This window comes from Petromyzon marinus, chromosome 65 (genome assembly GCF_048934315.1).
Source record: "Petromyzon marinus isolate PM22_M1 ecotype Great Lakes invasive population chromosome 65, UKy_Petmar_22M1.pri1.0, whole genome shotgun sequence".
In the NCBI taxonomy this organism is placed as follows: domain Eukaryota; kingdom Metazoa; phylum Chordata; class Hyperoartia; order Petromyzontiformes; family Petromyzontidae; genus Petromyzon; species Petromyzon marinus.
In genome coordinates, this window is record NC_133731.1 from 8,221,561 (window position 1) to 8,234,033 (window position 12,473).

Below are 12,473 nucleotides of genomic sequence, written 5' to 3' on the forward strand. Positions count from 1 at the left end.
GTGGAGTTTGTGTGATCTCCCCCTGTTATACAGAGTGAGTGAGTGAAGTTTGTATGATCTCCCCCTGTTATACAGAATGAGTGAGTGGAGTTTGTATGATCTCCCCCTGTCCTACAGAGTGAGTGAGTGGAGTTTGTATGACCTCCCCCTGTTCTACAGAGTGAGTGAGTGGAGTTTGTGTGACCTCCCGCTGTTCTACAGAGTGAGTGGAGTTTGTGTGACCTCCCCCTGTTCTACAGAGTGAGTGGAGTTTGTGTGACCTCCCCCTGTTCTACAGAGTGAGTGGAGTTTGTATGATCTCCCCCTGTTCTACAGAGTGAGTGAGTGGAGTTTGTATGATCTCCCACTGTTCTACAGAGTGAGTGGAGTTTGTATGATCTCCCACTGTTCTACAGAGAGAGTGAGTGGAGTTTGTGTGATCTCCCCCTGTTCCACAGAGTGAGTGAGTGGAGTTTGTATGATCTCCCCCTGTTCTACAGAGTGAGTGAGTGGAGTTTGTGTGATCTCCCCCTGTTATACAGAGTGAGTGAGTGAAGTTTGTATGATCTCCCCCTGTTATACAGAATGAGTGAGTGGAGTTTGTATGATCTCCCCCTGTCCTACAGAGTGAGTGAGTGGAGTTTGTATGATCTCCCCCTGTTCTACAGAGTGAGTGAGTGGAGTTTGTGTGATCTCCCCCTGTTATACAGAGTGAGTGGAGTTTGTATGATCTCCCACTGTTCTACAGAGTGAGTGAGTGAAGTTTGTATGATCTCCCCCTGTTCTACAGAGTGAGTGAGTGGAGTTTGTATGATCTCCCACTGTTCTACAGAGTGAGTGAGTGGAGTTTGTGTGATCTCCCCCTGTTCCACAGAGTGAGTGAGTGGAGTTTGTATGATCTCCCCCTGTTCTACTGAGTGAGTGGAGTTTGTGTGATCTCCCCCTGTTATACAGAGTGAGTGGAGTTTGTATGATCTCCCACTGTTCTACAGAGTGAGTGAGTGAAGTTTGTATGATCTCCCCCTGTTATACAGAATGAGTGAGTGGAGTTTGTATGATCTCCCCCTGTCCTACAGAGTGAGTGAGTGGAGTTTGTATGATCTCCCCCTGTTCTACAGAGTGAGTGAGTGGAGTTTGTGTGATCTCCCCCTGTTATACAGAGTGAGTGGAGTTTGTATGATCTCCCACTGTTCTACAGAGTGAGTGAGTGAAGTTTGTATGATCTCCCCCTGTTCTACAGAGTGAGTGAGTGGAGTTTGTATAATCTCCCCCTGTTCTACAGAGTGAGTGAGTGGAGTTTGTATGATCTCTCCCTGTTCTACAAAGTGAGTAAGTGGAGTTTGTATGATCTCCCCCTGTTATACAGAGTGAGTGGAGTTTGTATGATCTCCCACTGTTCTACAGAGTGAGTGGAGTTTGTATGATCTCCCACTGTTCTCCAGAGTGAGTGAGTGAAGTTTGTGTGATCTCCCCCTGTTCTACAGAGTGAGTGAGTGGAGTTTGTGTGATCTCCCGCTGGCGAACGCCGCGCGACTCCGTGTGTGTCCGTGCGTTCCCAGGAGGAGCTGGAGAACTTCACGCTCACCTCCATCATATCGTGTCAAGCCGTGCTCACAGAGCCCAACTACAGTTCCATCCTGGCCCTCATTTGCACCGACGTGGGCCAGTCCAAGCCAGACCTGCACCTCTTCCACTGCGTCGAGGTTGGGGTGAGTGATCGCCGTCGCGTCCACACCGGGCCGGAATCTCGACGCGCCTCCGATTTTTTAGCACTGGTGGCCACACGTACGGTGCGAAGGAAGTTCATCGTCCAGACAAAGACAAAACAAAGACCAACGGTCCATTGAGGCTATACGAGGGGGTGGGGGGGGGGATACACCACCCGCTACGCCACCCACTACGCCACCCACTATGCCACCCGCTACACCACCCACTACACCACCCACTACACCACCCACTACGCCACCCGCTACGCCACCCGCTACGCCACCCACTACGCCACCCACTATGCCACCCGCTACACCACCCACTACACCACCCACTACGCCACCCGCTACACCACCCACTACACCACCCGCTACACCACCCGCTACACAACCCACTACACCACCCACTACACCACCCACTACGCCACCCGCTACGCCACCCACTACGCCACCCACTATGCCACCCGCTACACCACCCACTACACCACCCACTACACCACCCACTACACCACCCGCTACACCACCCACTACACCACCCGCTACACCACCCACTATACCACCCACTACACCACATGCTACACCACATGCTACACCACCCGCTACACCACCCACTACACCACCCGCTATACGACCATACTCTTTGGTTCTTTCGGTAAAGTCACGTAGGTAGAAAAATAATAATAATAGTAATAATAAATCAAAATAATAATAGTAATAATAAATCACGACGTTTCTATCGCAACGCAAGCGGTCGTCCTCAGGCGGAACAAAATAATCCAGCGGTGGAACCGCTGAGCCAGCGAGAGAGAGCAGCTACGACAACAAGAGGCGTTATATACGTGGTGATGGGCAAGCAGGCGGGGTCTGAGCTGGAAAGGAATTCCATCCCCGGACGCAAGCACGTCAGTTGTGTCAAGGGGGGAGATTAGGGAGAGAGAAATTATGGAGAGAGATTAGCATGAAATGAGCTTCCGTCGCCGCATAAGAGTATCGCCCCCACATATGCGACCGCTCAATTTGTATCACGCTGCATGGACAAGGATCACCCCCCCCCCCCAATAGCCTTAACAGACTTGCGCCAAGTGCTCTTAGCGAGGTAGCAGCACGTAATGAAGGCCGGCACGGCACAGGAGGGGTTTGGTGGCCAGCAACCACGCCCGGCCGCCTTTGTCTCCCTAGAAGCGATGTTTACACACACAAAGACAACATTGGGGTGACGAGCTCGGGCCCGGAGTCCCAGAAACATCGTCATTGTGGTCGTCGTCCTCTCCAGCATGATGATGATGATGATGAGTAAAATGCGTACTACTTTGTGGGGAAATCATCAGTGGATTGACGAGCCCCCTGTCCTCCCTCCCCGCCATAGGAATGTGGATTTTCCACCACCAAAATGAGTAGTACCTTGTGGGGAAGTCAACAGTCATGTGGCTCGCCCCCTTAAAACAACAACAACAACCCCCATCTCTCGCCCATCACCCTACCGCTCACTAACCCTGACCCCCAGCTACGACCAGCCTGACCCCTACCCCTATCACTACCCCCACCCATATCACTACCCCTACCACTATCACTACCCCTACCCATATCACTACCCACACCCATATCACTACCCCTATCACTACCCCCACCCATATCACTACCCCTACCCATATCACTACCCCCACCCATATCACTACCCCTATCACTACCCCTACCCATATCACTACCCCTACCACTATCACTACCCCTACCCATATCACTACCCCTACCACTATCACTACCCCCACCCATATCACTACCCCTACCACTATCACTACCCCCAACCCCGATCACTACCCCAACCCCGATCACTATCACTACCCCTATCACTACCCCCACCCATATCACTACCCCTACCCCTATCACTACCCCCACCCATATCACTACCCCTACCACTATCACTACCCCTACCCATATCACTACCCCTACCACTATCACTACCCCCACCCATATCACTACCCCTACCACTATCACTACCCCAACCACTACCCCAACCCCGATCACTACCCCAACCCATATCACTACCCCTACCACTATCACTACCCCAAACCCCTATCACTACCCCAAACCCGATCACTACCCCAACCCCTATCACTACCACTATCACTACCCATACCCAACCCCTACCACTTCCCCAACCCCTGTCACTACCCATACCCAACCCCTATCACTACCTCAACCCGTACCAATACCTTTACCCCTCCTTCACCACTCCCACCTGTCCTCATCACCGTCACCATGACGACACCACCACTCTGAATAACAACCACCGTCCGCTCTTCAGTTCAACCCACCCAAACATGATTTACTGCCACAAGGCGACCTTGGATTTTTCGGCGCTGCTGTAATAATACGTCTGTACGAGATAAGATAAGTGCCCGGTCCCCGTTTAAACCCGTAGTGAGAGAGAGCGAGAGAGCGTGAGAGCTATCTCTCTATTACTCGACTCACCTTCCAGGTTGTCTTCGCTTCTCCGTGACCCTGTTAGGCTGTCCCCACGCCTCCCTTCGCCGGCCTGTTGCCACGACCACCGCCAGCGGGGAGCGGCTGGCTCCCTCGGCGTCCGGTCCGCCGGATGTGAATTTACAACGATGCTAATTATATTCTTGGTTCTTTCGGTAAAGCCACGTAGAAGGGAAACAATAAAATAATACAAATATTTGTGACTTTACCGAAAGAACCAAGAATATGAATCCCTGCAGTCACGAAAGCTTTTTAAATCAAAACGATCCTAATTGTTTTCTTTCCGTGTATAAAATATATTTGTATACAGCGTCGTAATTCGTGCCAATTCGCTTGACGACGAGCGTGGGGTAGGGGAAGGGCAGCAGCCTCAACCGCCGCTACCAAACGATTCCCCAAGCTCTGAGATCCTAAAACCAGTTGAGGCCCCGCACTGAGCTGCCAGGTCGCTTCCGTTGACAGCCTCAACGAAAGTGGCTCCTCATCGTCATCATCATCGTGCGGACATTTATAACGGCAGCCAAATAATTCTGAACGCTTGGCGATGTCGATTCTAAATCTGGAGGGGGGAAAACCGGAGGGCTCCCGGACAAAAATCCACGCGACCACTTGAGGGAGAGAGAGAGAGAGAGAGACGCAAACTCCAAATATACAGCAGCAGCAGCAGGCATCGTCAGGGTCGGGATCGAACCCACGACCTCCTGCGTACCAGGCGAGGTGGTTAACATCTCCTAGCCACCGTGGTGATGTTTGTGTGCTGCTCGCAGGCTGAACTGATCAAGAATGACATCGACAGCGCCATCGCTGACAGCAAGGATGGTCGCAAGAACCGGCGGCCCGAGACGCTGAGGTTGGTGGTGCAGGCAGCTGTGGAGCAGCTGTGGGGCAGCTGTGGGGCAGCTGTGGGGCAGCTGTGGGGCAGCTGTGGGGCAGCTGTGGGGCTGACTGGGGACATATGTAGAGAGAGTGTCTGGGCTGCTGTGGTGGGTTAGGAAGTGGTGGGGGAGTGCTGTAACACAAAGACCCCTCCAAGTGCTCTTGTGGCCTTAGAACTCCTCCGATTAGCACGATTGGCTACGTACGGTGCGAAATACGTTCAACATACACGTACACACACACGTACACACGTACACACACGTACACACACACACGTACACACACACGTGTGCACGGAGCCTGCTGAGGATTTAATGGCAGTATAGGGTAAACAACTTGTAGGTTGGAAATGGGAGGAGGTAGTGATGGGTGGGTCACGTGGTGAGCAGGGTGCAGGAGGAGGTAGTGATGGGTGGGACACGTGGTGTGTAGGGTGCAGGAGGTAGTGATGGGCGGGACACGTGGTGTGTAGGGTGTAGGAGGTAGTGATGGGTGGGACACGTGGTGTGTAGGGTGTAGGAGGTAGTGATGGGTGGGACACGTGGTGTGTAGGGTGTAGGAGGTAGTGATGGGTGGGACACGTGGTGTGTAGGGTGTAGGAGGTAGTGATGGGTGGGGCACGTGGTGTGTAGGGTGTAGGAGGTAGTGATGGGTGGGACACGTGGTGTGTAGGGTGTAGGAGGTAGTGATGGGTGGGACACGTGGTGTGTAGGGTGTAGGAGGTAGTGATGGGTGGGACACGTGGTGTGTAGGGTGTAGGAGGTAGTGATGGGTGGGACACGTGGTGTGTAGGGTGTAGGAGGTAGTGATGGGTGGGACACGTGGTGTGTAGGGTGTAGGAGGTAGTGATGGGTGGGACACGTGGTGTGTAGGGTGTAGGAGGTAGTGATGGGTGGGACACGTGGTGTGTAGGGTGTAGGAGGTAGTGATGGGTGGGACACGTGGTGTGTAGGGTGTAGGAGGTAGTGATGGGTGGGACACGTGGTGTGTAGGGTGTAGGAGGTAGTGATGGGTGGGACACGTGGTGTGTAGGGTGTAGGAGGTAGTGATGGGTGGGACACGTGGTGTGTAGGGTGTAGGAGGTAGTGATGGGTGGGACACGTGGTGTGTAGGGTGTAGGAGGTAGTGATGGGTGGGACACGTGGTGTGTAGGGTGTAGGAGGTAGTGATGGGTGGGACACGTGGTGTGTAGGGTGTAGGAGGTAGTGATGGGTGGGACACGTGGTGTGTAGGGTGTAGGAGGTAGTGATGGGTGGGACACGTGGTGTGTAGGGTGTAGGAGGTAGTGATGGGTGGGACACGTGGTGTGTAGGGTGTAGGAGGTAGTGATGGGTGGGACACGTGGTGTGTAGGGTGTAGGAGGTAGTGATGGGTGGGACACGTGGTGTGGAGGGTGTAGGAGGTAGTGATGGGTGGGACACGTGGTGTGGAGGGTGTAGGAGGTAGTGATGGGTGGGACACGTGGTGTGTAGGGTGTAGGAGGTAGTGATGGGTGTCACGCGTGCCGCTGCGGCTTCACCCCGACCTTGCGGCGCGCCCGGCCCCGCGGCGGGTCCGCCGGTGCCGTCGCGGCCATGCCACCTCCGCCACGGCGTTCGGGGTCTCTCTCTTCGTCGGCTTAAACACTTTGGGGTCTTTTTTTCCCTCTCGCCCCCTCCGCCCCTTCCGACTCCGCGAGTCGGAACTTGGGTGGCCGAGCGTCGCCGCCGCTCGCTGAGATCCACCGCCCCCTGGTGGCTCCCCAAGCCAGGACACTCCGGAGCGAATCTTTAACCTATCGCTCGACTCTCTTACCGTCATGCCGTCCTGGTCAGGGTCCCCACTGAGCTACGAGTAATGTAGCTCCTTTTTTTTCCGATGCGGACCTGTCTGTCGCAAATGATAGCGCGACGGAAGTGGCGGCTCGTCGTCATCGTCGTCATCGTTGTGTGGACATTCATGGCAGCGGCCAAATCACTCTAAAGGCGAGGTGACGTCCATTCTGAAATGTGGAGGGGGGTGGGGGGGAAGCGGAGGGCCTGGAGAATAATCCACGCGACCACAGGGAGAGAGAGAGAGACACCGCGAAAATATACAGCAGCAGGCGTCGTCAGGATTGGGATTGAACCCACGACCTCCTGTACACCAGGCGAGGTAGTTAACATCTCATAGCCACTGCAGTGATGATTATGATGAGAGAGAGAGACACGCAAGCTCCAAATATACAGCAGCAGCAGGCGTCGTCAAAATTGGGATCGAACCCACGACCTCCTGTACACCAGGCGAGGTAGTTAACATCTCCTAGCCACCGTGATGATGATGAGAGAGAGAGAAGCAGACTCCAAATATACAGCAGCAGCAGCAGCAGGCGTCGTCAGGATTGTGATCGAACCCACGACCTCCTGTACACCAGGCTGCACCAGCAACAAGAGCTTTTGTCCTGCCAGAGTCTCACCCAATAATTTTAATTTGCAAATGCGGCCGGGCATGGCGCTGTCCAGCACCCACCTCCTTCCCTCGTGTGCCACCGTGCCGGCCTTCGTAGGCGCCGCCACCCGCTACTGACAGGCTACATTGGGGGGGGGGGTCTTTGTGTGTGTTTGTGTGATTGTGTGTGATTGTGTGTGATTGTGTGTGGTGTGTGTGTGTGTGCTTGCGCGGCGGTGGTGGCGGTGGTGCAGGTTCAACCAGGAGCGCATGAGGATGAGTCCGTCGCCGGCGCCGGGAGCGGCGAGCGTCTACTCGGAGAGTCACTCGCCGGTGTCCAACCGCAGCCGCACGCCCAACGACTTGAGCACACAGGACAGAGGTACGGCGCAAGCCTCGTGCGTCTCACACGCGTGTTATTCACACGCGCGTGTCATTCACGCGCGTGTCATTCACACGCGTGTCATTCACACGCGTGTCATTCACACGCGTGTCATTCACACGCGCGTCATTCACACGCGCGTCATTCACACGCGTGTCATTCACACGCGCGTCATTCACACGCGTGTCATTCACACGCGTGTCATTCACACGCGACTCGCACGGCGCTCTTACCGACACGTGGGAACGTTCACAATCATCAGGCGATGGGCAGCGAGTGGGCGTGCATAATCTCTGTGTGTGTGTGTCTCTCTGTGTGTGTGTGTGTGTCTGTGTGTGTGTGTCTCTCTGTGTGTGTGTGTCTCTCTGTGTGTGCGTGTCTCTGTGTGTGTGTGTCTGTGTGTGTCTCTGTGTATGTGTGTCTCTGTGTGTGTGTGTCTCTCTGTGTGTGCGTGTCTCTGTGTGCGTGTCTCTGTGTGTGTCTCTGTGTGTGTGTCTCTGTGTGTGTGTGTGTCTCTCTGTGTGTGCGTGTCTCTGTGTGCGTGTCTCTGTGTGCGTGTCTCTGTGTGTGCGTGTCTCTGTGTGTGCGTGTCTCTGTGTGTGCGTGTCTCTGTGTGTGCGTGTCTCTGTGTGTGCGTGTCTCTGTGTGTGCGTGTCTCTGTGTGTGCGTGTCTCTGTGTGTGCGTGTCTCTGTGTGTGCGTGTCTCTGTGTGTGCGTCTCTGTGTGCCTTACCGTGTCGCTGCTCAGATTCCGACCGCTTTAGCGTCTACTCGCAGGAGTCTGATGAGACTCCGGAGATGATGGCCAAGAGGGTGGACAGAGACGTGGTGAGGCCCCAGCACACACACGCACACGCACACACGCACACACACGCATGCACACGCACACACACGAGCACGCACGCACACAGAGACTCACGCACACACGCACACACGCACACACTCTCCCCACCACTTCACCTCCACTCACTCTCCCCACCACTTCACCTCCACTCACTCTCCCCACCACCTCACCTCCACTCACTCTCCCCACCACCTCACCTCCACTCACTCTCCCCACCACCTCACCTCCACTCACTCTCCCCACCACCTCACCTCCACTCACTCTCCCCACCACTTCACCTCCACTCACTCTCCCCACCACTTCACCTCCACTCACTCTCCCCACCACCTCACCTCCACTCACTCTCCCCACCACCTCACCTCCACTCACTCTCCCCACCACCTCACCTCCACTCACTCTCCCCACCACTTCACCTCCACTCACTCTCCCCACCACTTCACCTCCACTCACTCTCCCCACCACCTCACCTCCACTCACTCTCCCCACCACTTCACCTCCACTCACTCTCCCCACCACCTCACCTCCACTCACTCTCCCCACCACTTCACCTCCACTCACTCTCCCCACCACTTCACCTCCACTCACTCTCCCCACCACCTCACCTCCACTCACTCTCCCCACCACTTCACCTCCACTCACTCTCCCCACCACTTCACCTCCACTCACTCTCCCCACCACTTCACCTCCACTCGTTCCGTGACGTCGTGCGATGCGCCGCCGCTGCCGTGAGGTAGAGGCGCAGCCCTGCAAGAGCTCGCTCGCTCACGCCGCTGCCGGAGAGTTATACCCACGTGCTTTACCCCGCCCCCTCCCCCGCCACCACCACCACGTGGTTAACCCCCCCCCCTCCCCTCTCCCCCGTCTCCACCGAACGTTTGCAGCAAATCCTGAACCACCTCCTGGACGACATTGAGCTCTTCGTGGCGCGTCTGCAAAAGTCTGCGGAAGCCTACGGGGAGCTGAACAAGCGCAAGAAGGAGAAGAAGGGCAAGCGGAAGGGCGGTGAGCACCCGGCATGGCGGCGGCGTCACGCGGACACCGCGGGACGCTCCGTGACGTGTGACGCGGCGTGCGCGGTGTGTGTGACGCGGTGTGTGTGACGCGGTGTGTGTGACGCGGTGTGTGTGACGCGGTGTGTGTGGCGCGGTGTGTGTGGCGCGGTGTGTGTGGCGCGGTGTGTGTGACGCGGTGTGTGTGACGCGGTGTGTGTGACGCGGTGTGTGTGACGCGGTGTGTGTGACACGCGGTGTGTGTGGCGCGGTGTGTGTAACGCGGTGTGTGTGACGCGGTGTGTGTGACGCGGTGTGTGTGACGCGGTGTGCGTGACGCGGTGTGCGTGGCGCGGTGTGCGTGGCGCGGTGTGCGTGGCGCGGTGTGCGTGACGCGGTGTGTGTGACGCGGTGTGTGTGACGTGGTGTGTGTGACGCGGTGTGTGTGACGCGGTGTGTGTGACGCGGTGTGTGTGACGCGGTGTGTGTGGCGCGGTGTGTGTGACGCGGTGTGTGTGGCGCGGTGTGTGTGGCGCGGTGTGTGTGGCGCGGTGTGTGTGGCGCGGTGTGTGTGACGCGGTGTGTGTGACGCGGTGTGTGTGACGCGGTGTGTGACGGAGCTCTGCCGTGTGATGCGGCATGCGCGCGTGTGTGACGCGGTGTGTGTGACGGAGCTCTGTGCCGTGTGACACAGCATGCGCGTGTTTGTGACGCGGTGTGTGACGAGCGTGTTACGCGGTGTGTGACGGAGCTCCGTACCGTGTGACGCGGTGTGTGACGAGCGTGTGATGCGGTGTGTGACGGAGCTCCATGCTGTGTGACGGAGCGTGTGATGCGGTGTGTGATGGAGCTCCATGCTGTCTGACGAGCGTGTGACGCGGTGTGTGACGGAGCTCCATGCTGTGTGACGAGCGTGTGATGGAGCTCCATGCTGTGTGACGAGCGTGTGATGCGGTGTGTGATGGAGCTCCATGCTGTGTGACGCGGTGTGTGACGAGCGTGTGATGCGGCGTGTGACGGAGCTCCATGCTGTGTGACGAGTGTGTGATGCGGTGTGTGATGGAATTCCATGCTGTGTGACGCGGTGTGTGACGAGCGTGTGACACGGTGTGTGACGGAGCTCCGTACCCTGTGACGCGGTGTGTGACGGAGCATGTGATGTGGTGTGTGACGGAGCTCCATGCTGTGTGACGCGGTGTGTGACGAGCGTGTGACGCGGTGTGTGACGGAGCTCCATGCTGTGTGACGAGCGTGTGACGCGGTGTGTGACGGAGCTCCATGCTGTGTGACGAGCGTGTGACGCGGTGTGTGATGGAGCTCCATGCTGTGTGACGCGGTGTGTGACGAGCGTGTAACGCGGTGTGTGACGGAGCTCCGTGTTGTGCCCTGCTCCAGAGGGTGTGCTCACACTGCGCTCCAAGCCACCACCTCCAGGAGAGTTCCGGGAAATCCTGCAGAAGTTCAAATACTGCTTCAATCTCCTGGTGCGTACACTCACCCACACACTCACCCACACAGCTACCCACACTCACCCACACACTCACCCACCTAGCTACCCACACTCACCCACACAGCTACCCACACTCACCCACACAGCTACCCACACTCACCCACCCAGCTACCCACACTCACCCACACAGCTACCCACACTCACCCACACAGCTAACCACACTCACCCACCCAGCTACCCACACAGCTACCCACTCTCACCCACCCAGCTACCCACACAGCTACCCACTCTCACGCACCCAGCTACCCACCCAGCTACCCACACTCACCCACACAGCTACCCACACTCACCCACCCAGCTACCCACCCAGCTACCCACTCTCACCCACCCAGCTACCCACCCAGCTACCCACACTCACCCACACACTCACCCACCCAGCTACCCACTCTCACCCACCCAGCTACCCACACTCACCCACACAGCTACCCACACTCATCCACCCAGCTACCCACACAGCTACCCACTCTCACCCACCCAGCTACCCACTCTCACCCACCCAGCTACCCACCCAGCTACCCACACTCACCCACACACTCACCCACCCAGCTACCCACACTCACCCACCCAGCTACCCACACTCACCCACCCAGCTACCCACACTCACCCACACACTCACCCACCCAGCTACCCACACTCACCCACCCAGCAACCCACACTCACCCACCCAGCTACCCACTCTCACCCACCCAGCTACCCACCCAGCTACCCACACTCACCCACCCAGCTACCCACTCTCACCCACCCAGCTACCCACACAGCTACCCACACTCACCCACACACTCACCCACCCAGCTACCCACACTCACCCACCCAGCTACCCACACTCACCCACCCAGCTACCCACACTCACCCACACACTCACCCACCCAGCTACCCACACTCACCCACCCAGCAACCCACACTCACCCACCCAGCTACCCACTCTCACCCACCCAGCTACCCACCCAGCTACCCACACTCACCCACCCAGCTACCCACTCTCACCCACCCAGCTACCCACACAGCTACCCACACTCACCCACACACTCACCCACCCAGCTACCCACCCAGCTACCCACACGTATGTTGGACTTCCTCCACACGTGACGTATCCGAGTACGCTAACCGGAGGTGTGTCGCTTTGTGCAGGCGCGGCTCAAAGGGCACATCCAGAACCCCGACTCCACAGAGCTCGTACACTTCCTGTTCACGCCCCTGGAAATGGTGGGTCGCCTGCTGCGTTGGAGGCGGGGGGGGTGCGAGTCTGAGTGTGTGAGTATGTGTGAGTGAGTGCGAGGTGAGTGAGAGTGTGTGTGAGTGAG

General features: G+C 57.0%; 1 protein-coding gene across 3 annotated transcripts in view; it reads left to right on the forward strand.

Annotated features, from left to right (window-relative positions):
- Nucleotides 1-12,473, forward strand: part of LOC116956439 (epidermal growth factor receptor kinase substrate 8-like) — a 76,776-nt gene that overhangs the window by 46,266 nt on the left and 18,037 nt on the right. For all 3 annotated transcript variants that reach the window (XM_076054345.1, XM_032978072.2, XM_032978077.2), the window contains 7 exons: nt 1,539-1,688; nt 4,934-5,016; nt 7,703-7,830; nt 8,578-8,657; nt 9,555-9,675; nt 11,058-11,146; nt 12,301-12,375. In XM_076054345.1, the coding sequence (XP_075910460.1) occupies nt 1,539-1,688; nt 4,934-5,016; nt 7,703-7,830; nt 8,578-8,657; nt 9,555-9,675; nt 11,058-11,146; nt 12,301-12,375 (726 nt within the window). The remainder of the gene's footprint in view (nt 1-1,538; nt 1,689-4,933; nt 5,017-7,702; nt 7,831-8,577; nt 8,658-9,554; nt 9,676-11,057; nt 11,147-12,300; nt 12,376-12,473) is intronic.